Source organism: Arabidopsis lyrata (assembly GCF_000004255.2).
Source record: "Arabidopsis lyrata subsp. lyrata unplaced genomic scaffold ARALYscaffold_1, whole genome shotgun sequence".
Classification (NCBI taxonomy): domain Eukaryota; kingdom Viridiplantae; phylum Streptophyta; class Magnoliopsida; order Brassicales; family Brassicaceae; genus Arabidopsis; species Arabidopsis lyrata.
Window position 1 is genome coordinate 15,677,875 of NW_003302555.1, and position 26,468 is coordinate 15,704,342.

Sequence of the window (26,468 nt, forward strand, 5' to 3'; positions counted from 1 at the left end):
TCTCCCTTACCTTCGCAACGGAACGGGACTCGTATTGTCGTATTTCTCTTGTGTAAGCCAAAACTTGCACAATCGAAATTTGTCTAGAGTTCCTTTTAGGGATACAATATGCAAGAATCTCAAAGAACAGCAGAGAAAATCTTAGTAACCAAAGATGGTGTTCTTGATATTATTGATGAAAAGAGTATTTTGATCGTACAAAAGATTTAGATCTTGAAAAGAAAAGTGTTTGTTTTTTGCGGTGATCGCCTTCAAATTCAGAGCTTTTGTGTAGTCTAAAGTCGAGCGCGTTTTCTTGTGTCCCTCCTTTTGCGAAGTACTTGTGTCGCTTTATATAGAGTTGGTAAAATACCTTTCCAGCGATATATTCGGAAGATTTCCATTTTCCTCGGAGTCGCCTTAGAATATCTCGGATAAGGAATGTTTCCTTATTCTTCGGGGATATTTGGAAGATTTTTTTATTCGACTTGATCCTTGGAGATTCTTTTTTATCATTTCCGAGTATTCCGGAAATCTATATATACATTTTTGAATGACTTTTAGCAAATAAATCCTAGAGTTGGACCTTATTTACGGATGAATGCCATTGGCATTAATTATTTAAATTTGAAAAATATTAATTAAAGATATTACCAATACGATTTCGAGAATCATAAATTCATATCTTCCTTAATTTTCTGAGTCATTAATGTGATAATCTTTAGGAAATATTTCTCTGTAAAAAAAAAAAAATCCACATTAATGAAGGCATTAAAATCGACACTAACAATTAAATTATTTAGATGTTCAATTATTTTAAGATTCTTATATCTTATTTGATATTTTTTTTTTAATATCTCATTCTTTAATTACTGCGTTTAGAATTTATTGGTTGTTACCTATTTTTTGGTGAAATTTATTAGTTGTTACTTAATAAATAATTATGGTGCGTTTATTTTAGTTAATATCTAATTTAAAGGATTTGTTTTATTTTATTATTAATAACCGAATAACATGTATAGAAATAAAAGATTTTTTTTGCGACTCCATAATAAAAATATTAAACTCTTATTTTCTACATTTCTTACACATAATATCCTCTTATTCAATAACAAAAAATATATATTACATATTTTTAAAAATATTTATAATATTTAAATTATATAAAAAATTTGTAATATTAATATTATTTCAACTCTATACAAATTTAATATATATGTATATATATCTTATGGGAACCATTTAAAAGAAATTTTTAAATTGACTTGAATTATATAGCTTTTAAATAAAAGTATTATTAAAAAGAAAAATAACTAAATAATGTTTAATTTCACGGGACGGGTAATATGATGGGACGGGTTTGGGTTGATATTTATAAAAGATCGTATACCACGGGTGAAATCCTAAAATTAACAATCAAAATAATCTATCAAACAAATTACATTTTGATTTTTTAAGAAAATATAGCCCCGCGGTGTACCGCGGGTTAAAATCTAGTGTTGTAATAAAAACAAACGAATATTTTGAGTATAATTGCTATAACAATTCTGTTTAATGTTTCTTTAATTACAAATAAGTTACCTATTTTAATGGTAAATAATCTTTCATATTAATGACCCTAATAAATAGCCGATTTTAATAGAAAATCGTTTTTCATATTTATGCTCATAGTAAATGTCCAGATTTTAACAATATATATATATATATGTTTTAAAGAAAAAATGTATTTATTTTTTAACAATATATATATATATCTATATATACATTTTTGGAGAAGATTTGGTTCAAAAAATCCTTTTACAATTTTGTATTTGTACATTTAGTCCCTACAAAAATAATCTGACAAAAATATTGTATTAAGTAAATTTTACAAAACAATAAATTAACTCACTAAACATTCCTAATTTTTCGTAACCTCGATTTGAGTTTAAAATATATGGAAATCAAATATTTAATTTTAAATGCTATTGATAATCAAAATATCAATCATATCTACTAAATATAAACTACTAAAACAATAAAATCAAAATCAAATCTAAATTAGTATTATATAAATCGAAATTAAATGATTGATTTAGTAAATATAGAAATCATATATATTTACATAACAAACATATATTTACAGAGCAAATAGTTTCCTATTTTAATGCTAGAGATTTTATTGTATTTAACATTTGTTTCCTATAAAAATTGAACAATATTAATTGAATATCAGTCTCAAATAGACAAATTGGAAATGTCACATCACTAAACGATTTTATCCTTATTTGATCAAGCATATACATAGCATATTTTTTTGTGACGCTTTAAAGATTTTCAACGATATCAAATTCTTGCTCATCAAGATTTTGAATATTCTCTAACCTAAAACCCTACTAACTATCAAAACACTATAAATACTCACTCATTTCTCCAATCTCTAAACACAAACAAAAATCTACTGGTTTCTTGGGTGGTTTACGTGATTTGTATATCTTAAATTTGTACTCTGTAAGTATGGATCTAACTTTATGCTGTACATTGCTTTGGATTTTTCAGGAGAATGGATATCAGTTGCTGTTTCTGAGCGCTCGTGCCATCGTTCAGGCATATCTAACGAGAAGTTTCTTAAATAATCTGAAGCAGGTAAGAGTGATATCATTTTATGATCGATATCCCTCTGCTACTTATGGAATCATGTTTTCTTACTGGCTGCAGGACGGAAAAGCTCTACCAAATGGCCATGTGGTCATTTCACCAGATGGCCTATTTCTAGCATTGTACCGTGAAGGTTAATCTTTATACCCTTCAAGATTCATTTAATTGCAGCATCTTTACGGTTTTTCCATTCAATAGTAAATATCTTAAATATACACAAACAAAAAGACAGACCAAATTATTTATTGATTCTGTGATGAGTCAAAATTATTGGAGAAGAAAGGAAATTGCTGATGTTGACCAAATTGGTTTCTTGTGTGGTTTACGTGATTTTGTTGACTAGATCGATATAATTTGTGATTTGTGAATTTGTGAACCAACTTTAGGCGTTCACGTTCTAAAGAAAATAAATGTGCATCGGCCTATTTCAATACTAGGGTCTATATCCTTACCAAAAAATAGTTTAAAGTTGTTATAATATTTAAATTTTATAAAAAGTTTATAATATTAATAATATTTGAAATTTATAAAAATTAAAAATATATATAATATAGAAACCATTTAAAGCAAACTTTTAAACTAACTCAAATTATATATCTTTTTAAAGAAATATTTTTTTTTTTGTCAACAACTTTTAATTAAAAATTCAAAAGAACCATTCCTGAGGAATGTTGTTTACATATGTGATGTGATGCATTTTGGTACGAACTTTTAAAAAAATATTAATAAAAAGAAAATTAACAAAATGATGTTTAATTTCACGGGACGGAGTTATATGGTGGGACGGGTTTGGATCGATATTAATACGGGATAGTATACTACGGGTGAAATCCTAGATAGAATTATTGAAATACAAATATGTATTTTGAGTCGATATTAAATCTTTTATGAAGTTTCAAATATTATAAATATTTGAACTTTATAAGAATTTATAAGAAGTATAAACATTATAAATATTTACAACAAATACAATTATGTAATACTAATTTTATTTTGAAGTCTTTTTTTTTTTTTTTTTTTTTTTTTTGAAAACAATTTTTTTTTTTTTTTTGAAGTCTTTAAACATTATAATGTTCTTGGTCAACCAGTCCGAGTCTTTAATCTTAAATACTAAACAAAACAAATACAACTTAAAATTTAATATTTTTTCAAAAATGCATCTCGATTCTTTTATAAGAAGTTTAAACATTATAAATATTTAAACTTTATACTACGGGTGAAATCCTAAAATTGACGGTTTTGGATTGATATTATTACGGGATAATATAGTACGGGTGAAATCCTAGAATTTACAATCAAATAAAATTAACAAAACAAATATAACTTAAAATTTTTAGTTATAAAATATCATTTCGCGATGTACTATACATTTAAATCAAACAAAACAACATCATATATCTATAGATCATCTTAAAAAAACATTGAATATTTATTTAATAAAAATATAGGCCCGCGGTGTACCGCGGGTTAACATCTAGTGATCCTACATTTTCGGAAATGATCCCCTTTTATTCGGAAATAACATCTAGGAGGTAAATATTTACCAAATGTTTGCCTCGGGTTCCTCCGAAGACTCCCTCCTCGGGCGACTGAAGACTTCGCCTCAGGTGAGTGAAGACTTTCTCCTCGGGTGACTGAAGACTTCGCCTCGGGTGACTGAAGACTTTCTCCTCGTGTGACTGAAGACTTCGCCTCGGGGTGACTTAGGACTTTCTCCTCGGGTAACCATAGACTTCGCATCGGGGTGACTGAGGACTTTCTCCTCGGGTGACTTCGCCTCGGGGTGACTGAAGACTTCGCCTCGGGTGACTGAAGACTTTCTCCTCGGGTGACTGAAGACTTCGCCTCGGGGTGACTGGTGTGATCGGCTCAGGACAGGGCGCCTGAGTGGCATGTACCCGAGGCGATGTGAACTGTATCCCTAGGCGATTTGGACTATACCCCGATGCGATGTGAGGTGTATCCCTAGGCGATTTGGACTGTACCCCGAGGCGATGTGAGGTGTACCCCTAGGCGATTTGGACTGTACCCCGAGGCGATGTGAGGTGTACCCCTAGTAATGCTCCAAACCATGGCTGCATGCAAAGTAGCTTTCAGAACCATGTGTTTGCGTGTCTCTTTTTGTTTGAATGTTTGTTTATTCAAACATTATTACATCCAATGTTCAAAAAATCGTTAGGTGGTAACTAGGCGTTCGATAGGAGCCTAACGTTTAGATCGATTAATTAGAATCTAAACTAGGTTTAGGCGGAGTCTACACGTTATCACATTATTTACTTATTTTTTAAATACGTTTTATAATATTATAACAAAATATTGGTTATAAAATATGAAAAGTTGGAAACGTTACCTATTCAAATTTAATATATATATTCACACTTAATTTATATGAAAACTAAAATAGATTAGTCTCAGTAACTAGAAAAATGAGAATTAACTTATAATTTACAAGTTCAGTGATTAAGTATTTTTGTTTCTTATTCAAAATGATGTCATGTTAGAAGAAAAACAAATCATGCACTAAACCGACCGATTTGGCTGATTAATACCGATTGTGAACGCCTAAAACGATTTGATTTTACTAAATTTACTAAAATCGAGACACCTAAAAGATTCATAAGCGCCTAGTCACCAGCATAAGCCGATTTTTTGAACATTGCTTACATCAATATTCTTTTTTTTTTTCAATTAGGAGATCGAAACAATCCAATTAATTCTACGTAATTAATTTCATATGCTCAAGTTTTCTAAAATTAATTTTCAATGCATTGTATGAGCTACTCATATGTAAATGAACCTCTAATATTTTCTCTCGTATGTTTTTGGATGTCATGTGAACATGTTACATCAAATATAAAGAAGAGTGAAATAAGATAGAATAGTATGTAAGCCTATTTAACCATATCTAGAATGTGCAATTTTCTCGCTAACAACGTAAATTCATAAACAATTTTTGCCAAAAACGTAAATTCATAATTTTTTCGTAGAAAATAAACTCACAACTTTTACCAAAAACGAAAATCTGCATTTTTTCCGGCAAAAACGTAAATGGGTTAACCATTTTGATACCCCTAATCACGAATTTACGTATTTGGCGGGCAAATTATGTGTCATATTTGTTGGCGGAAAAATGAAAGATTATATTCAATCGATTTAGAAGTTTTGGTAGCTCAAATTGATATGAATTGTTTTGATTCAATTTAACAAAAAATGTTCAGTTAAATAGGTAAACTACTAAACCATTGACCCATTACAACCCAACTCATTTCATCTATCAATCCATTTGACCCAATAACTCATTTGATCCATCAACTCATTTGAGTCAAAATTTTCAACTCATTAGGATTCATGGATTGAGTTGAGTTGAATTGACATATGAATGTTGACCCATTTTGACACCTCTATTCGTGATTTTTCTGCCAAAAACGTAAATCCGTAATATTTTCCCAAAAAAATATTCATATTTTTTACCAAAAACAAGAATGTGCGATTTTTCCGCCAAAAACGTAAATCCGTAATTTTTCGGTCAAAAACGTAAATCAGTATTTTTTCGGCAAAAACATAAAACTGCAATATTCTCACCAAAAAGGATTCACAATTTTTTAACAAAAACGAGAATGTGCAATTTTCCCGCCAAATACATTAATCTGTAATTTTTCCGTCATAAACGTAAATCTTTGATTTTCCCGCCAAATAATAGTCATGATGAGGATTATTATTCTCATTATTATTACTATTATTGTTATTATTATTTTAATTATGAATTTATTTATTACAATATTGAGTCAACCCATTTAACCATTTAACCAATCAAATTAAATGAGTTTATGGGTTGATTCAACTCATTTAGCCAAATGAGTTGAATCAATCCATAAACTCATTTAACTCTAAATTTATTGGGTAATGAGTTGAATTGGGTTGGATTAACCATTTTGAAAACCCTAGTTTGATGTTTCAAAGTTAGTAATTAATATATATATATATATATAATTAAAAAGGATATACTACAATTTAAACAATAGAATTTATAAAAAAGAAGAGACTTATTAAAAGGGTAAATTTTATAAAGAAATAAAATTAGTATTTTTTGAAAAAAAATATTTAAAGGAAATTATACATAAAAAAATATTTAAAGTAATACATCTTATTTTATAATGTGATATTTCAAAGTTAATAATTAACATGAACGTTACATACGTTAAATTATCAAAGATTTATATGTCATATGTAATTTATATATATTATTTTATTTTTATATAATAAAAAAAATTAATTGTAATCCTTTTAATTTTAGGATTTGTATAATTTTATTTTTTTCATACAATTTTTCTTTTTACACGTGTTAAAATCTGATCGATAAATTTGACACATGTTAGTATGTTACGATCATATGAGAGCAACATTATTGGTTGGTTCTTAACTTTGGCTCTTAGCATTATTTAAAATTAAAATGTTGCTTTTTGAAAGCTAAGAAAAGTTACAGAGTACCTTAACAAAAATGTCCTCCAATGGTTAAAAACCAATGGGTTCTTAAGAAAAAAAATTCAAATTTTGGCAAAACAATATCTTCCATTACAAGCATTTATACAACCAAACACATACAAGCATTCATACAATGACCTATTGCTAAGCATCCATACACACATTCAATATCATGGGTTTGGAAATTAAGTGTTAAAAGTTACCAAAGTAAGTGAGAAATTCATACATTGTAGTCTATAATAGTGAGTTTGTTTAACCGATAATCCTCACCGCGGCTGCACTCAATCTCACAAGCCAGTTCCTTGGACAGAGAAAGATAACATCAATAATAAAACAAGAATGCAGAAAAATCAAGCAGTGCCATGTCAAAAATGCAGAGAAATCAAGCAGTGCCATTAACATCTTGTCCATTGTATGCTTTCGCCATTTTCCGTGTCCTAGATGTTAAACGTATTGATAGTCTGGGCCGAGAGTGCGATGACCGTGTAGATGGTGCTACCAGATACATGATCCTGGATAAGATAACTGAAAAGCAAAACATTTCATTTAAAACTTCACCAAACAAAACAGCAAAAAAAAAACAACCCTTCATCCAAAAAGCAGTGTGCACATAATACACGGTTCATAGTCCATCACCAAGCAAATCAGTCTAAACCACAAGAATTTACCAACAAAAGATCAAGATGCTTTCCCATTATATTGGACTTTCGAGTTTTCCAACATTTAGATTCATAAGACATGAGAAAGTCCTATTCAGTCAACTAGTCGAGATAATTTCCCATAACATCAAAGTTTATATAGTTCCCAGCTCGGCACGTCTAACAATTCATCAAATAACCATTATACTAAAGTTTATCAGCATTACTTTGTAACCATGACATTGCACAATTTGAAGGCATGGTTACAAAATTCTAACTGCAATCTACAAACTAGATTCCAAAATGCATGATCATGGCTTATTCTGAATCACGATTTCAAGTCTGATTTACAAAATTCTTTTTATACAAAGAAAACGAATTACCCTTTTTCCCCAATTCGACGAACCCTAATTTCTCAAATTCGAGGAACCCTAATTTTAAAAACAGAAAATCACATCAATTCACACAATCAGAGAGACATTCCTACCTTTACAAACCGATTGTCACCGATTTCGAATCGAAACTCGAAGATCTGTTGAATTTATCCCCGATTTCGTAAGCCACGATTCGCCAATTTGGTGAGCTATTGACGCCCTCGACAACCAGCGTCGGTGGGGATGATAATCTGTAGCAGGAACGATCGCCGGAGGTAAATAACGTCGGCTGTTCCTCCGATTTGCTTGAAATCGACTTCAGTTTCCATTTCATCTTTGAAATCGCGAAACAAAGAGAGAGAAGAGAGAAAGAGATAAAGAAGAGAGAGAGAAGGGAGAAAATAAATTAAATTTGCTTTGAAACACAGACACGCGATGGTTCTTAACTATTTTTTTGTGTCTTACCTAAGAAACGATCTTAACATTAAAGCTTGTTTGAGATTTAATTATAATCATTTAATAGCTAAGATTTACTTAAGAAAACATTAAGCAACTGCCGTTAATCATGGTCTGAGAGACTAACTTTGAAAACTAAACTTTATAATATATAGTCTTATAATGATGTCGAGTTTTAACGAGCACATGCATGGGAAAACCTTAGGTGGGATCTTGGTGCCATCACGAACTACCGATCTCTTTGAGAATCGTCATCCAATGTGTAATTGAAACTACGGAAGATATTGAAAAAGAAATGAAGCCGCGAGGAAGATCTTCTATTGTGCAATGCAATATATAGGCCTGGACATAATACCCGAACCCGAAGAACCAAACCGAACCCGAATCCGAAGGTTTAAAATACCCGAACGGGTTCTAAACTTCACAACCCGAAAACCCGAATCCGAACCCGAACAAGTACCCGAACATATCCGAAATATAAGTACATAGTTATAATATAATAGTAATATTTATACTTGTAATAATCTAAGCGCCTAAATTATTCGGATATTCAGATATTTTTGGGTGTTTAGCTACTTTTGGCTAGATTCAGGTAAAAAATACTTGGGTTATAGATTTTTTGAGTATTTTTCAATACTTCGTATAGAATCGGATACAAATTTTTTAATATTTGAAAACTTCATGTAAACCCGAATCCGAACCCGAAATACCCGACCCGAATCCGACCCGATCCAAAGTTTTAAAATACCCGAACGGGTCTTAGTTTTCTAAACCCAAAAAACCCGAACTCGAAAAATCCGACCCAAACTAGACCCAAATATCCGAACGCCCAAGCCTAGCAATATAGAAGAAGTACGCCAACCAATTTAGGGTTTTGTTTTGCTAAAAGTTATAACTATTAATCTTAATTTGTGTGTTATATTGAGCATTGTGAATATTAAACTCCTTGGGAGAGCGTTCTTAGACATATCAAAATGGGCACGAGCAGGTACATCTTTATAGCAATGGAAAACTGAAAATCAAACGAACCAGTGGTTCAAATCTGAACCCAAAATTTTATTAGCTTTGCGTGTTATATTTCGTCCTGAAAATGTGATGGCTGGCTTTGGGAAGATATGAGGAGAGGAGAGGTGGCTAATGGGGTGAAATGTTACATTAAGAAACAAAGAGTTACCAAAGAAGTTGCAGTTAGCCAAATGAAGAAGATGATTAGAGATAATTATAAGATAGTGATGGAGGAGTTCTTGACGATAAAAGGTGTGCCACGTCCGATTCTGGTACGGGTCCTCAACATTTTACGAATGATCAATGTTTATAATTACGAGGAGGGTGATGGATTTACCAAACCCCATGAAAAGCTCAAAGACCTTATCACCGCTTTGTTTTTCTATCCTCTTCCGCTTTGAAGACTTGGCCTTGCCCAAAAACAACTCATGCACTACACTTGTTTGCTACCTCCAAATATTCTCTTTATATAAAATTTTAATTTCTGGTTTTCAATTACTTTGTTACTATTAAAGGTTAATGTGTGTTATTTTATTATTATTAAATGTTAGACAATTATTATTATTTTTTTTTCAAAGAATGTTAGATGATTATTTCCTCTATTCACGTTAATTTTTCCATAATATTTTAATATCTGGTTTTCCAATGATTTTGTACTATTCAATGTTATACTATGCCATATTATTTTATTTTAAATGACTCGCCCTTACCCATAATGGTTCACCATCCAGTCCACGTATCTCATTATTTCCATTAAAATCATAAAATTTCTAGATTTATAACAATACTATTTTATTATTTAAAATTTGAACTTTTTATGAAAATCCGACATATGTCAAAATTATAATTAACGAGAATGAAACATGTGTCAGTAAATCAAATAGATGGCGTCGACATGTATCTCTATGAGAAGGAGACAATATCATAGTTATGTTTATATAAATTATAGTAATTAAGTAATTAATTCTTAAATTCTCTTCTTTTTTTTGTAAATAGTATTCAATTACACACATGAGTTCTTGAACCAAGGAACATATAAGGACAATAAAAAAAACCGAGGAACATATATATATATATATATATTTTTGTCATAACCAAGGAACATATATATATATATAAGCTCAAAAAATAGAACGGAAAGCAAAATTTTGCTATACTTGTGGAGTTCACATGTAGGGTCCGTCGAGATTGCAGATAAGCACCAATATACATAATGGGCGGTGAGATTAAGACTGTAGTCTTTTTTGACCACCGGATGGTCCGTACGGATTTCGGTACGGTGTGGTTGTTAGTGGCGGTGGTGACCATTATGTAGCCACGTCACGCAACCATTTAATTATTTAGGGTGGGAATTTGACGCACGAGGTTTTACTATAAATCAATAAATTATTTGGAGACAGAGCATCTTCGGCTGGTCGGGCTTTACTATTTCATAAAATCATATTTTGGTTAATTTATATGGGTTTCTTTCTCCGCATCTTCGTAACGAACAATTCATTTTTTGGTCAACATGATAGTCTATGGGCAGTTACATAATGTTGCTATCATATTTGCTGTCAATACTCTTGTGATATGGCATATATGGACTTTGGTACGAGAGCTTAAAGTTCTAACCAACACATGATATAAAGGACTAATGACTTTTCCCACAACAAAACACAATATACTACATTGACTTAAAATAATTGATCCTTATGAAACATTAATTTATTTATATTTCTCTCGGTATGAACTATGAAATCTATTTTTTAGTTGAAAGGTTAAAATATTTTTAACTTTTTGATCAAGTTAAAATATCTATAATCTTATTACTTTTTCAGTATTAATATTTGGAATATTTTTTATTTTTAACAAGTTAAAATATTTGTAAAAGGTTTTTACTGCACACATATTTGTATGTGTTAAAAATATTATTAAAAAAATAGAAGCCCAAACCGTATAAATATTCAAAATTTTATTCCACCAAATATAAAGAAATTCTAAATCAGCGTTTTCTTCAAATACACACTATTTGTACACGCTTAAAGACAGCTTTGCTAATAAAATATCCATGTAGTAGTCGAGACCCATGCATGCATGACAGCATTTTTACACTCCACACGTAACTACGTGGGAAGCTCACTTCACCTGAAACCAAACAAGCCTCCCACAAATTCTATTCCATCATTTATTGTCTTTCTTTATTTCTCTATATATACAATTTCACTTAACCACTGACTCTATAACTCAAACTTCTCGAAACTAATAATAGCACATTTCAATATACACACATTATAGTACTACTAAACAATCTTGTATTAATTATTATATGGAAAACAATTATGTTGGTCAACGAGAACAACGCTTCTCTGTTGACCAATTGTCTTATAAAGGCGTTCGTCGGAGGAAATGGGGTAAATGGGTGTCAGAGATCCGTGAACCCGGTAAGAAAACCCGGATATGGCTGGGGAGCTACGAGACGGCCGCGATGGCCGCAGCGGCCTATGATGCTGCGGCTCTTTACCTCCGAGGACATGGGACCAATCTCAACTTTCCGGAGCTTGCTGACAGTTTCCCTCGGCCGGAGAGCTCTAGTTCCGAGCACGTCCAAGCGGCTGCTCAGGAGGCAGCACTTAAGTTTAAACCAGGTGGCTCTACTGAACCAGCTCTCGAGTCGGGTCAAGGACTTTCTAGGGTCGGATTGTCTCCGGATCAGATTCAGGCCATTAATGAGTTTCCATTAGACTCGCCGAGGTTAGGGTGGATGCAAGATTTGGAAGTGACTGATTACGAAGAGTTGTACGGAAGGTATTTTGGTCAGTACGATGAGTGTTTGGAAATGCAGCAACTGTAATCCATATGGGGTTGTAATAGTTGATTTTTTATTGCTTAACCATTTGATTTTTTTTAATGTCATATCACCAACCATTTAAGGTTTCGGTTTTACTTTTACAGATTAATTATTTATTCAGTAAAGTATAATAAATTTTCGACCCTTAATCTTTTTCTTGGGTTCAATTTGTAATCTTTTCACATGTTTTAAAATCAAATTTCGAGGATCCAGTAAGTGATGACTAGAAAAACTCGTTGTTTGAAAAAAGTTAGAATAATCGTAATTGCATGTATCATATAGTACACTCCGTGTGGGGGCCGGGGCACAAGAGACGATTCCAATATGCCGCCCGAATCTCCTGTGGACCTACTATGCATTGACATTTCAGCTTCAGCAAACACTTTTCTTATCCTTGATATTATCTTCAAAGTTTTGATATATTTTTATCAACCGACTAAATATTTTAAGAAAGTTCCTTATAATAACGAGAAATATTGTTTTAAAATCAATGACTCATATGGTACGGTGATATTAATTGATACGTTGATGATTAATTCTTAGTATCTAAATGTGATTGATATGGTGATATAAGTGTGATTCTATAATCCACTATATGTAGCTTGAGTAATCAACATATATAGTTTGAAAAACTACTGTACAAGTTCTCGTAGTCGGTAGTTCATTAGAGATCGTGGTCAAACATCATTTTAAAAAATGCCTTACAACTTTCGGATGTTCAAAATAGTCATAGTTTTTCTCTGTCAAAAAAGGTTTTTTGACCATCAAAAACAACGATAGGTTGAAAAGTTTTAAGTGTAACGTCATGTTTGTTTTGTAGTGAATTTATACCTTTCCTTTCCCTTTATTGGAAAGTTTTAGTACATGTATTATCATTGAATTAAGTCTTGAGAATCTCATTTTTTTAATATACAGGACTACTACAAAGTTCTGAATTGAAAATCTATATATATATACATTTTTAGATCACAATTAGCAAATAAATCCTGAAGTTGAGAAGTATTTACAATGACATGCCATTAGCATTAATTATTTAGATTTGTTTTATTTAAGTAAAGATTTGTAATTGAAATTCATTTCTCATATATTTAGCAAAAGTCTCTACAAAATCTTTCCTTATCTATTTAAGTAAAGATTTTGAAATCAAATATGTTCTCAACAATTTACCAAAAATTTCTACACAATCTTTTTAAAAATCTCGACTTAGTTAACTTCTGATTTTTATCTGCAAAAAAAAAATTTAATTGTAACGAGTGATGTAAAAATTGGGAATGTTGATACTATAATTTCTTCTACTTCTTTTTTTTCATATAATGAAAATTATTTTAAGGATATTTTCTTAAAACCTCTAAACAAAACAAAGAGTTTCAAAAGATAGCTTCTCTTTTGGCGGGTCGACCCGCAAATCCGCAACTCTCTACGGGTTTATCCGCATGAACCTGCGACCAGTAGTGGATAAAAATATTATTCAAAAAAATAACAAATGATGTTTAATTTTACGGGACGGGGTTATATGGTGCAACGGGTTTGGATCAATATTAATATTAATCAATATTAATATTAAACGATATTAAACAATATACTATGGATGAAATCCTAGAATTAAAAATCAAAATTTAATTATAAAATCAGAAACACTAAACAAAATAAACAATATTAACAAAACAAATACAACTTAAAAGTTTGCAAAATAATTTTTTAGTTATAAAAAAATCGACCCACGGTGTACCGCGGGGTAAAATCTAGATTTGGAAGTTTAAGGAAGAAAAATCTTTTTTTAAAAATAATAGCTCCGCGGTGTACCGCAAGAAAAATCTTTCTCTTAAACTGAGGCAAGAAGAAGAAGAAAGCCAAATGTCGTTTAAGTGTATATAACTATATATAGATATACCATTTAAACCTAAAACACAATTAACATACTCAAAACTATTAATATAGATATATGGATGGTACATTTATAAAATAGGTCGAAATATTATATTATACTCTCTATTAATAAACAAAACTAATTATATTTAGATTTTTTTAAAAAATATTATAGCCCCGCGGTGTACCGCGGGTTCAAATCTAGTTACGAATAAAATCCGATTAAGAAAAAGACGAATATTTAGAGGTGAAAGTTGATTTTTTTTTTTTAATTCAATAAATCTTTTGCATTATGACGATTTTTATGAGATTTTGAATCTCAATATACAACCATGTTGAGACTATAATCATGACACTCAATTATAGAATCCATGAACTAGTATCTACGTTATGTTTGTTTTCTGTTTCGTAAAACCGGTTCGTATGAGAGAATAAGGCAAGATTTTATTTATAGGGAGGAATATTTTGATCCACAATTCAAAAGAGGGATAAGATTGTACGGAAAGATAAGAATGCATGAAAATATTCCACAAATATTTGATGCAATCTAGAACCTTCTATATTTATCCGATATTATGCAAAAAAATCTTAAAGAAAATTAACAAAATTGTTTATAAGAATTTCTCACAAAAAGAATAATCTTTGTACGTCTAAAGACTCATAAGACCCAAACCCAACCCCGGTCTGGCCTAACTCGGCATAACGGTGGCAACGCTCTCACTCCTACACGGCTATACCATAATGTCTTCTTCCCAAAGCTACTAAACCTTGTAGTGAGTTCTTAACTATATATACTAGTGGAAAATTTGTCACTCTTTCAGTACGGGATAAAATACTCATTTTTATAAATACTTAATCAAAATTACATGATTTATACGTACCAAGCTATCCAATTTAAATACTCATTTTCTTATTCACATTAACTTTGATTTTGACATGTAAATACACTATCTTATAGTGTTTATTATAAGAAATCCAATGACTCTAGATATTGTCATTATGGTGATGGAATTCACCGAAAAAATTGTCAAACATTTGACCGAAGCCATTTTATAAAAAATTGAGTTCCAACAATCCTCTACATGAATAGAAATGATTCTAAACATATGACGACTGTACTAGTCCGATAAACTAGATTGACTCAACAGACACAATTGACAAAATTTCGAAAGTGAACGAAAAATCGTTGTGTATAAGATAGTAGCATATGTTGGCTTTGAACCACTCATTGTTAATATCTCCAGAGTTTACTTGGCCAGGAGGTGAACATTATGTGTCGAACCAAATGAATTTTATGTAAATCTGACAACAAGTTGTAATAGTTTGATTTAGTGGATAATAGATTCCATACCTTAACTATGAAATGTAGCTGAAACCAACTTTGAACTAGACGTGTGAGTCAACCGTTATATTTTGATGACTAAGATACTATTGTGCGGTTGACATGGCAAGTGATTAATATTGTCTTAAAACAACGTCGCTTTGGTTATGTTGTACACAAACTCAAAATGTTGTTTAGATTTTTTCCGTTAGAAAATCGATTTTTTGCATGAAGTTTTTCGTATGCGCCACAACCAAAACAACGTCGTATTAAACCAACCACTTGCAATGTCAATCGCACAGTGGCGTCTAAGTCATCCAAATTTAAATGTTGACTCATATCGTCTAAGTCAATGTTATTTTCAACTAACTATAATAATTTATTTATAACTTTATAACGGTTTGGATTGAAAAATGTGTTATGTACATTTTATCAATCTTCTTATCTCTTATCTATAAATTCTTCCGATTTATTTTAAATGTTTTTAATGATTTTTCTATTTCTATTTTTAATCAAGAGGGGAATTTGTTGAATAGAATATTTGATATTATCTTGAAGTTCAATCATAATTATGTGTGAATAAAAGATTTTTGGAAGACAAAAGCAAGAGTTATATACTATATTTGATATAGTTTTTTATTTGTTATCATATAACATATACTATTAATTAAAAACTTTTATGAATTATCGTCCAATCAAATTCTAGCATCTCATATTAGTTTTTTCTTATCTATATAATTTTATTACATTTCATTAAAAAAATTCTATCTAATGGAATATCCCAGCATTTTAATGATAAGATATAATTTGGTAGACCAATCAGATGTAATTTAATGGAAGGGATTTAAATTTTTTTAAATGGAAACAAATTTGGGTTTTCTATAAACTTTTTGAGTAATCTGAATTCCGGTTTAGAAATGATCTTGAAATTGGTAAACTATCTACAAAAAATATTTCCATTTCTATTTCGTATAAAATATTTTGAAATCTTATAATCAAGTATATAATATACCAAGCATATAAAGATTCTACAAGTTCAAGAACACATAAAATTGTTAAGAAGATAAAAATTTCTCATGCAAAACGGTTTTTGGACTATTTCTAAAGAAAGAGAAAGAGAGAACGATTCTTTGTGAGCTGTGTTGTCCCAAGAATCAAGGGCTCTCCAGATTTTACTCTTACACAAACCATATCTCTCCTCATTCTTCTTTCCATTTCTCATATTCACAATCTTTCTTTTCCTTATTTTCCCCCGCATTTTCCGTTTTCGTCGAACCATTCTCTATCTTGCAGAGAGAGAAACAAAATCCCAACTTTTTTGGCCTCTTGAATCGTAAAACTCTTCTACGTTTTTGTGTTTGTTTGTTGTTCTTTCTTCAAGAAAGTCACAATCTTTTAGGGTTTAGAAGAAACCCTTTTGGTTTCTTGCGTCAAAAACTTAGCTTTCTATTGAATCTCTCTGGGTAATAGACCTGAAGATTCCTGGGTTTTGATGCTTAGGGATCAATCAGGATATATAAAGATTTGGTTTTTACGTAAGAACATGTGTTGAATCATTGTTATAAAGTTAGTAGATTGTGGAACAAGGCAGGTTATTATGGGCTGCATTTGCTCAAAAGGAGCAGCAGAAGATGAAGAAGGTGTTGTTTATCATCGTGAGAAAGCAAATGAGTATTGGAACAAATCTTCTTCTGTTCAATTGATTGCTCCTCTGCCTTCAAATAAAGACGATTTTTCGCATAAAGCCGTAGATGGAAGCTCTGGTGGTGGTAGAAGAGCGAGTGGTTTAATTGTTCCTATTGATGATAGTCATGATGGTAAGACTGTGATTGTAGAGAGACCTTCAAGGTCTCAACGAGGAAGGAGAGTTTCAGATAATGGCAAAGGAGGAGGATTGATTATTTCGAATGTTCCGCGTAGCGCAGAAGCAGAGCTTATTGCAGCTGGTTGGCCTTATTGGTTAACCTCTGTTGCAGGTGAAGCTATTAAAGGTTGGGTTCCGCGACGTGCTGATTCCTTTGTTAAGAAAGTTCCTTATAATAACGAGAAATATTGTTTTAAAATCAATGACTCATATGGTACGGTGATATTAATATGATATGAACATTGTGTTTGCAGATTGGACAAGGGACTTATAGCATTGTGTATAAGGCACGGGATCTTGAGACGGGTAAAATAGTGGCGATGAAGAAGGTGAGGTTTGCTAATATGGATCCAGAAAGTGTGAGGTTCATGGCTAGAGAAATCAACATTTTGCGAAAACTCGACCATCCAAATGTTATGAAGCTTCAGTGTCTTGTCACTTCAAAGCTATCTGGTAGCTTGCATCTTGTGTTTGAGTACATGGAGCATGATCTTTCAGGTTTGGCTCTTAGGCCTGGTGTTAAATTCACTGAACCACAGGTACTTTCGAAAAGCTCGAATAACGTTGTTGTGTTCTCCGGCTAATCAATAAACTCACTAGTTGTTTTGTGTTCAGATCAAGTGTTTTATGAAACAACTGCTTTGTGGACTTGAGCATTGTCATAGCCGTGGAATCCTTCACCGTGACATCAAGGGTTCGAATCTTTTAGTAAACAATGATGGAGTTCTCAAGATTGGAGATTTCGGTCTGGCGAGTTTTTATAAACCAGATCAAGATCAACCGCTGACTAGCCGTGTTGTCACCTTGTGGTATAGAGCCCCTGAGCTTCTACTGGGATCTACAGATTATGGACCCGCCATTGATCTCTGGAGCGTTGGTTGCATTCTCGCTGAACTCTTTGTAGGTAAACCAATCATGCCGGGAAGAACAGAGGTGAGTTTCTAATTCATCCTATAGTTCCATTGGTTTCAAATGATTTTCTTATTCGAAATATCTTCTTGAAGGTGGAGCAAATGCATAAGATCTTTAAGCTGTGCGGTTCACCATCTGAGGAGTTCTGGGAAACTACAAAGTTCCCACAGGCGACAAGTTACAAACCGCAACATCCTTATAAGCGAGTCCTTCTAGAGACATTCAAGAATTTATCATCTTCTTCTCTAGATCTCCTTGATAAGCTTCTATCTGTAGAACCAGAGAAAAGATGCTTCGCTTCTTCGACTCTACTGAGTGAGGTAGTAGCCTTCTTTTTCTTTATTAACATTCTTGATCGGCCTCCCGAAGAATACTGATAAATGATTGTCTCATTTACCTCTCCAGTTTTTTACAACGGAGCCCCTCCCTTGTCACATATCAAGTTTGCCTAAGTATCCGCCAAGCAAGGAACTCGATGCAAAGGTTCGAGACGAAGAAGCAAAAAGGTGAGTATGCAAAGAGAGCGTATATTCGTCCACCAATGATGCAGGCAAGATTCCTAAACAAACTTTTCATTTTAAAAATTTCAGGAAAAAAGCTGAAGCTGTGAAGTGGCGTGGACACGAATCTGTGAGAAGAGGTTTAAGAGACTCCAAGATAACACCGGAGTTCATTGCTTCAGGGCATTCAAATGTCTCAATCACCACCCCTTCGTTCAAGAAAGAAAAACGCTTTACGGATACCAATTCAGTGATCCATCCAAGCTCTAGGAGCAATGTAGGTGAGGTGAAGCCTAGCCGGTCCAACAACGTGCCTGCTACAATGGGAGACTACTTAGCTAGTGCTTCACAAAAGGAGAATATAGTTTCAAGAGAACCCACAACGGTAACTAAGTTGATTCAACAACTCATTAACTCTTCCTTTTTCCCCACTTTAGATAATGGACTCTAAGATGTTTCTTATTGTGGTTTCAGACATACATGCGAAAGAAGAACAGAATGCACTATTCAGGTCCATTGATGCCTCCTGGTGGTAACATCGAAGACATGATGAAAGAACACGAGAGACGAATCCAAGAAGCTGTACGCAAGTCCCGCCTTGAGAAATCTGCAACAAAGAAGAACAAAGATATCTCAGTCAAAGCATGTGCTTAGTGAAACATGAAACAAGAGAAACAAAATCAACACCTGAACATGGTCTTTGTACATGGCCACCTCTGTTTCATGCTCTGCTCTTTTCTTTTGGTTAGGGGAATCAAACACATGTGTATATGTTAGAACAACTGTTTCAATTTATTAGATAGATGTCTTTTAGTTATTAACTGCAGAATACATAATAGGAGTTTTCACAAAGCAAATCTTTATAAATAGCATAGAAGTGCATTATTCTCACATACAAAGCCAGCCAAGTAAGCTATACAAATTGGCTTAATAGAGAAAATATATATAAGTTATAAAAAGCCTCAAGTTCTCTTAGAAAACTAGCATCAATTTCAAACATAACCTCTAGATATCCAGCTTGGGTTTCCGGCTAAGCTCGGAGTATTGACCGCCCATTAACTGTAAAATCTCTTCCCACAAGTTTTCCGACGAAGCACCGCAAATTAAATCTGAGCTGCACGCAGCAACATGCCAGTAATCTGATTCGATCTCTTCTCTGAGTTGATCCAGCTGCCAACCGGCGTAACCAACAAAAAATCTAAACTCCTGTGGCTTAAGAATTCCCCTCTTCACAAGCACTGCAGCTTCATCCAAACTGTTTCGAGTACCAAAGTTAAGCCCGGGCATGACTTCTTCAAAACCCGGTATCTTAGTTTTATCGCCGGTTTTCAACAAGAACATGCTTGCTTCAAGAGGTCCACCAAAGTACAAAGAACATTCAGAAAACGTGGTAGCGAGCTCGGTTTTCGTTGATTTCATATGCTTGATGTTTTTGTGAAGTGGACGGTTGATAACAACACCAAACGGCCCTTCTTGTGGATGTCTAGTCCCTGCTCTAAGAAGAAGCACAACTGTTCTCGCAAATGTTCTATAACCATCTAACTTCTCTGTAGCAACTAGAACACAACCAGTCTCAGGAAACGGAATCGGATGCGCCCATTTCAACCCTATCGGTTCCGATTCATTACCCTCAGCTTCTGCCTTTTCTTCCTGTAACATCATTTAACCCGTAAACCCTATTGACTAATATCTAATAAGTTTCCCAACAACAATGCCAAACTTATTACCTGCTCTTTCATAAACAAATTCGCTCTAAACTCTCTCCAATCCGCGTTTAAACCGAACGACTTCGGAGCCGCGGAATCGCCTGATTTGTTGCCATTAGAAGGTTTGTTTTCCTGAGAAGCATCTCCTTCAGCAACAAACAAAAACAGCTCCACAATTGTAAGTATCACAGAGTACACTAGTGTCAAGAACAAAGCCTAAATTCCCCAATTTCTATAACCAAATCAATCAAATTCAACAAAACATACCAGAAGCAGAAGAATCGTCGTTACTCTTCTTCGACGTAGCTCGAACAACCAAAGAACGATACGGAGAAGGAGAAGAAACCTTACGTTTGAGAAATCTAAACTCCAATTCACCGATTTTCCCAGAAATTGATGATGATTTCACCGACGATGAGAAGATAGGGTTTCGGATCGTAACGTCCTTTACTTGAAGAGTCCATAGATCCATTGAAGGATATACTTTGGAAGGTCCGATAAGAGAGAGTGAAGTGTTTTTGAGTTTGATTCGTATAAAGAAGCGATGAGAAGAAGAATTGTTGAAATCTGAGGATATCTGTGATTGATAGGAACAGATTGCGAGAAGACAAAATAAGAAAAAGAAACAAAAAAAACAATGAAATGGAAACAAAAAAAAAAAGAATATGCCTTTTATTTATAGCGAAATTCTTGGGTTTTGATTGGTTAGAGATAATAATAATACACCAATATTGTTTTTGGTTTTGAGTTTATTGCTCAAACTCTCTTTTTCTTAATAAATAAGTGGGCTAAGCCCATAATTATATGTTTTTGATATTATGTAAAACAGAAACAGCATTACAATAATTTAGTTTTAGGTGGTTTTAGACTGCTCTGAAAATGAGATGCTAATTTTTACTATTTTAAAGCAGTTTAAGGTAATTTTAGACCGTTTGGAGGAAAGATTGTTGAATCTATAAAACGTAATTCGTATTACTAATTTACGTTTGTTTACGTAAAATGTTCAGACTTTCATCAACATTTTTTTATTTTGTGCTCATGTGGATTTGATCAATATATAAAGATAAATGTCTTCCTTAATCTTATCAACTTGGCTCCATGAACAAATTTTTTTTAATCATGATGAATAAGAAAAAAAGTTAGCCCAAAAGAGAACAAAAAATTTAGAGAAATTGTTAAAAATGCCCCTTTTTCAATACCCCTTTTCAAAAATGCCCCCTTTGAGAGTCCATTTTTAAGTTTGCCCTCTTTTAATTTTTAATGACCATTTTACCCTTATTTGAAACAAAATTAGGTCCACAAAATACAAAATATTTTTTGGGAGGAAAAGTGATCTCCCAATTTTCCCGCCAAAACACTTGTAAAAAACCTTTAAAATACCTTGTAAAATTTTCCCGTAAAATTTTTTCCCGCCAAAAAATTTTCCCGCCAAAAATTTTTTTTTGCGGGAAAAGTGATTCCGCAATTTTTTTGGCGAAATTTTTTTGGCGGGAAAATTTTTGGCGGGAAAAATTTACAAGGTATTTTAAAGGTTTTACGAAGTATTTACAAGTGTTTTGTAAGGTTTTACAATGTATTTTAAAAGGTTTTACAAGGTACTTATACAGTTTTATAAGGAATTTATAACTTGTAAAAAACTTGTAAAACCTTATAAAAAACTTGTAAAATCTTATAACTTGTAAAACCTTATAAAATAGCTTGTAAAATCTTATAATATCTTATAAATACCTTATAAATACGTTGTAAAACCTTTTAAAATACATTGTAAAACCTTATAAATACCTTGTAAAAAACCTTTAAAATACCTTGTAAATTTTTCCCGCCAAAAATTTTCCCGCCAAAAATTTAACGCCAAAAAAATTACGGAATCACTTTTCCCGCAAAAAAAATTTTTTGGCGGGAAAATTTTTTGGCGGGAAAAAATTTTACGGGAAAAATTTACAAGGTATTTTAAAGGTTTTTTACAAGTGTTTTGGCGGGAAAAATTGAGGGATCACTTTTCCCGCCAAAAAATATTTTGTATTTTGTGGATCTAATTTTGTTATATTTGTGATATCTTTTATTAAAAGAAGGGTAATTTAGTCATTTTGTACATAAAAAGGGGTATTTTTAAAAATGGACAGCCAAAGGGGGCATTTTTGAAAAGGGGTATTGAAAAAGGGGCATTTTTGTGAGTCTCCCAAAAATTTAGGATAAAAGATAGATTTCATGGCATCAAACATTGAAACTCATGGTGGGAAAAATAGGGAATTGCTTATTTATGCCAAAACCGAAAAATCTGAGAATTGCGTTTTCCGCCATAATTACAAAATCGTATTTTCCCACCAAAACTATAAAATAACGATTTTAGTGGGAAAATTGCGGAATTGTGTTTTCCCGCCAAACCGGAAAAAATCACATCAATTCTTTGATATACTCTAAATTATATTTTTAAATTTTAATTTAGTACTATATGTATTCAAAATATTTTTCCTATTGTTTTTAAATTTTAATAGGAAATTTTTTTTTTTAATATATTTATTTCATGAAAATAGATTTTAGTACCATATGAAAAATGTATTTAAAATGCTCTTTGAACTGAATAAGAAAATAATTTATTAAATTTAATTATTTCATGAAAATAGAAATTTCTAGATGTAAGAAAATATTAAAAAATTATGTTGTAAATGTAATTTTAAATCATTAAAATATGATTAAGATGAAAACATGTCCTTTTAGTCATTTGAATACAACATACATCGAGATGCATATGCAAATTTAATCAAACCAACGAAACTTCGTTCAAATGCTTCATCTAGATGGATTACTAAATTCAGAAACGAACAACACCCAGATGATATATCTGGATGGATCATCTAGATGCATTATATAGATTTTGTTCTTTTTGATGGTATTAGTGATTAGTCATGTCCACTAGGTATTTTATCAAATTGATGTATAATAAGTATATGTTACATTGTGCTTTGTTTTTGAAGAGCTACAATATATTTTAATATAATTTTTAGTATATATATAATACTATCATTTGAATAATTTAAGATTATTTTTTTTTAATTCAGTGAGATGTCTACGAAAAGCATAAAAGGAAAATTGTGTGGAGCAAAAAGAAGGAGAAGAATTTGATAAGTTTTAAGTGAATGCTTTGTTCAAGTGTGACTGGCAACATGTTATTTTTGGAGATGACGAAATGAGTGAATATAAGCGTATCTTGAGCATTAAATGTGCAAAAAAAAAGTGTGAAAGAAAGGAGGAGAAAACTCATCTTCTTCTAAGTGCTTGCATTTCTCTTATTTATCTTACTAGAAGCTGAGTCAAATCCTTCACCAAAATATCATTAGTTATGGTTAGCTTCAATTTGATGGTTTCTGGTTTATTTCCATATCGTTTGAATTTAATTCCTCCATACTCAGTGACTGAGTTCTATGGGATATCTTGTAAAAAGAATATATACAAGTATATTATGTAACTTTGATATGAAACTACGTATTAAAACTAAATATAATTACTTTATATAATACATTAGACTTGCTAATTTAGAGTATAAGGTCAGGTAATACTATGTACATGTTGGGTTAGAAAAAATCTATATGAAGTGTATATATATTTGGTTTTTTAATAAAAAAGACTAGGTAAAATTTTTGGAATGAATTCGAGTAATTACGGGTGAGTTATGGTAATTAACAATAGTTTTTTGATATTTTTAAGACATAACAAATATATTTTTTTTTTGAAAAATTTAAGGTCATTGCATTTTGCCATGGTTAGTCCGTAGCGAGACCAACTGGAATACCCTCATGTATCCCTCGTGCAAGACGATTGGGACATACTTGGATCCTGACGAGGAAGTAAGCTATACGGGATTCACTGTGAGCTCTACGGCGGACACCCTAACCTATCGGTATAAGGTAAATAACTAAATTTGTTTCATTTTTTTCGATCCAATAAATTATTTATATAAAAAATTATATGTGTAGGTTAATGCAAGGGCATATCAAATACCTTTATTAACGGGTGTTCGTGATATCATGATGAGTTTGGTCACTCGATTGTCCACATCGAGGAAAGACTAGATGGTCTCATGGGTGGAGAGCATGGGATTGATATTAATCTGGATTACTCGGGTAATCTATGACATACTTTTATTTTTTATTATTACTAAGGGTTAGTCTGGGATATGTCTGGATATATATATTTAACAATTAAGTTATTTAACAATAAAAAAACCTTATCTAACATAAAAAATATATTGAAAAACCTTATCTACCATAAAAAAAAAATAAACTTATCTAACAATTATGTTATTTAACATTGAAAAAAGCCATGACATACAGTACAATAATATAAAATTTTCTCAAGAAATCTTTATGCATCAAAAATATTATTTCCTCAACGATGAGAGAGCCAAATGGTACATATATCATTGTGCGACCATTGTTCTAAACAAAACAGAAAATTTGGATTTAATTGAATCTGGTATTTTTTTTTTATTCAAGTAGAAAAATGTTTTACACTTCAAATACGAATAAAAACAAAAATTATAAGTTATGATCATAATTCATAACTTTGAGTTGCTCCAGCTAGATGCTTCACGGGGCCATGCGGTTAAACATTGTACTAAGCAAGTGACAATATTACTGAATAAAAATCAAACTAGTAAGTGATGATGATGGTTCCTAACCAGATGAATGGGGCAGTGAACTTGGTTCATAAATTGGCCAAAGAGCTGTTGCAAGATTTGAAAAACTCTTCCGTCGCTCTGGTCGTAAAACCTTCTGAAAAAGGTTTTATGAAACATGGGTCAGAAACAGAGGTAACAGAGAAAACATAGCCAGTGCTGGTTAGTGATATATAAGCCCACCGTAACAAGCTCTAGAAACAAAATTAGATGCATTTGGGCAGTGGACATAAATAATCCTAAAAGATCATCACTCTTCTAGTCGCTCAAGCCCCAAAACTGGCAGTGAGTTAGTTGCGGTTTCACCAAATTGTTTAGAGTTGATGCGGTTATCAACCCAAGAACCAACCATGGAGAAAATTATGGGCGAGAAACAACAACCCAGGAGCAACAAAGTGGGATTTTTAACCAAGTTTTATCCAAAACTTCGGGCCAAAGCCAATTCAGACTACACGAGAAGACCCCTGGGCCTTGTTCAGTCCAGAAGAAGTCCAAGATCATTTCATCCTGCCCAGTGAACACTTGGAATACATTCTCAGATCAACTACTAAGTACCTCGAAGAAGAATCAGCCCAAAAGGAGTTCACACGAAGGAGTTATTCAATTTACAAGTCAGGTGATTCCCAGCTTACCCGATTTGGACATACACAGAGTCATTGGAGGATTCCGACCATAACAGAAAGATTTAAGCTACGAAGTGAATTTTCATGCATTCTTGACTCATCAGAGGAGCTCTTCAAGTTGGAATCAAGTCAAAAACGATTTTGGTTTAGGAGATATTAATTTTCTCAACCAGATGATTCTCGGCTTGCCTTATTTGGAAGCTGACGGGTTTAATTACTTGCAAACCAAACTTTGGCGACCAGGAGAGTCAGCTAACATCTTTCTATGCACCAGCAAGCACCAGATCAGGCGGATCTCCTTGTCCTCACACTTTCCTTATATGGCCGCATTCACACTTAGGGCAATAACTCTCCAACGGCTTTCTCACCAAGACTGCTGCGTTTTGGGTCACCTCTATGACGACCAGAATGACCCCTCTATGACGACCAGAATTTTCCAGAGAAGCTTAAACCAACCAGATTCAAAGGAGACACAACTTCTCATATTTTGATTGATTTCTTCATTATTGCCCAACGGCTAGTTTTGCATTCATTATATGATTTCTTTCTTCTTTCTACCATATTAGCACGTTAGTCTACTCTTGTAGGAGCTCTATATAA

General features: G+C 32.3%; 3 protein-coding genes across 4 annotated transcripts; 2 read left to right on the top strand and 1 right to left on the bottom strand.

Moving 5' to 3' along the window:
• Positions 1 to 11,530: 11,530 nt before the first annotated feature.
• On the top strand, positions 11,531 to 12,943 carry LOC9327121 (ethylene-responsive transcription factor ERF022). Its single transcript, XM_002891013.2, has one exon. It carries the CDS (start codon positions 11,880 to 11,882, stop codon positions 12,402 to 12,404), a length of 525 nt encoding a protein of 174 aa, XP_002891059.1. The 5' UTR covers positions 11,531 to 11,879; the 3' UTR covers positions 12,405 to 12,943.
• Positions 12,944 to 16,603: 3,660 nt separating this feature from the next.
• LOC110224933 (probable serine/threonine-protein kinase At1g09600) lies at positions 16,604 to 20,363 on the top strand. Its single transcript, XM_021012867.1, has 7 exons — positions 16,604 to 17,617; positions 17,707 to 17,991; positions 18,068 to 18,385; positions 18,457 to 18,684; positions 18,770 to 18,870; positions 18,955 to 19,249; positions 19,339 to 20,363. Exons 1-7 carry the CDS (start codon positions 17,186 to 17,188, stop codon positions 19,516 to 19,518), a joined length of 1,839 nt encoding a protein of 612 aa, XP_020868526.1. The 5' UTR covers positions 16,604 to 17,185; the 3' UTR covers positions 19,519 to 20,363.
• Positions 19,656 to 21,220, bottom strand: LOC9327122 (UPF0301 protein TC_0483). Of its 2 annotated transcripts, none has more exons than XM_021012853.1 (3): positions 20,838 to 21,220; positions 20,592 to 20,716; positions 19,656 to 20,514 (listed from the first exon to the last, which is right to left on the bottom strand). In XM_021012853.1, exons 1-3 carry the CDS (start codon positions 21,040 to 21,042, stop codon positions 19,870 to 19,872), a joined length of 975 nt encoding a protein of 324 aa, XP_020868512.1. In that variant the 5' UTR covers positions 21,043 to 21,220; the 3' UTR covers positions 19,656 to 19,869. The 2 variants fall into 2 exon arrangements, with proteins under 2 accessions (XP_020868512.1, XP_020868513.1); XM_021012854.1 differs by having other exon boundaries at positions 20,592 to 20,713; positions 20,838 to 21,196.
• Between the last annotated feature and the right edge of the window lie 5,248 nt (positions 21,221 to 26,468).

What these genes read in the sequence shown, in the direction of transcription:
- LOC9327121 (XM_002891013.2), top strand. Translation starts at nt 11,880, where the DNA reads ATGGAAAACAATTATGTTGGTCAACGAGAACAACGCTTCTCTGTTGAC.
- LOC110224933 (XM_021012867.1), top strand. Translation starts at nt 17,186, where the DNA reads ATGGGCTGCATTTGCTCAAAAGGAGCAGCAGAAGATGAAGAAGGTGTT. An exon ending in TCATGCCGGGAAGAACAGAG is followed by an intron (nt 18,386 to 18,456) that starts GTGAGTTTCTAA and finishes ATCTTCTTGAAG; the next exon opens with GTGGAGCAAATGCATAAGAT. An exon ending in CTTCGACTCTACTGAGTGAG is followed by an intron (nt 18,685 to 18,769) that starts GTAGTAGCCTTC and finishes TTACCTCTCCAG; the next exon opens with TTTTTTACAACGGAGCCCCT.
- LOC9327122 (XM_021012853.1), bottom strand. Translation starts at nt 21,042, where the DNA reads ATGGATCTATGGACTCTTCAAGTAAAGGACGTTACGATCCGAAACCCT. An exon ending in CGACGATTCTTCTGCTTCTG is followed by an intron (nt 20,717 to 20,837) that starts GTATGTTTTGTT and finishes TTGTTGCTGAAG; the next exon opens with GAGATGCTTCTCAGGAAAAC. An exon ending in ATTTGTTTATGAAAGAGCAG is followed by an intron (nt 20,515 to 20,591) that starts GTAATAAGTTTG and finishes ATGATGTTACAG; the next exon opens with GAAGAAAAGGCAGAAGCTGA.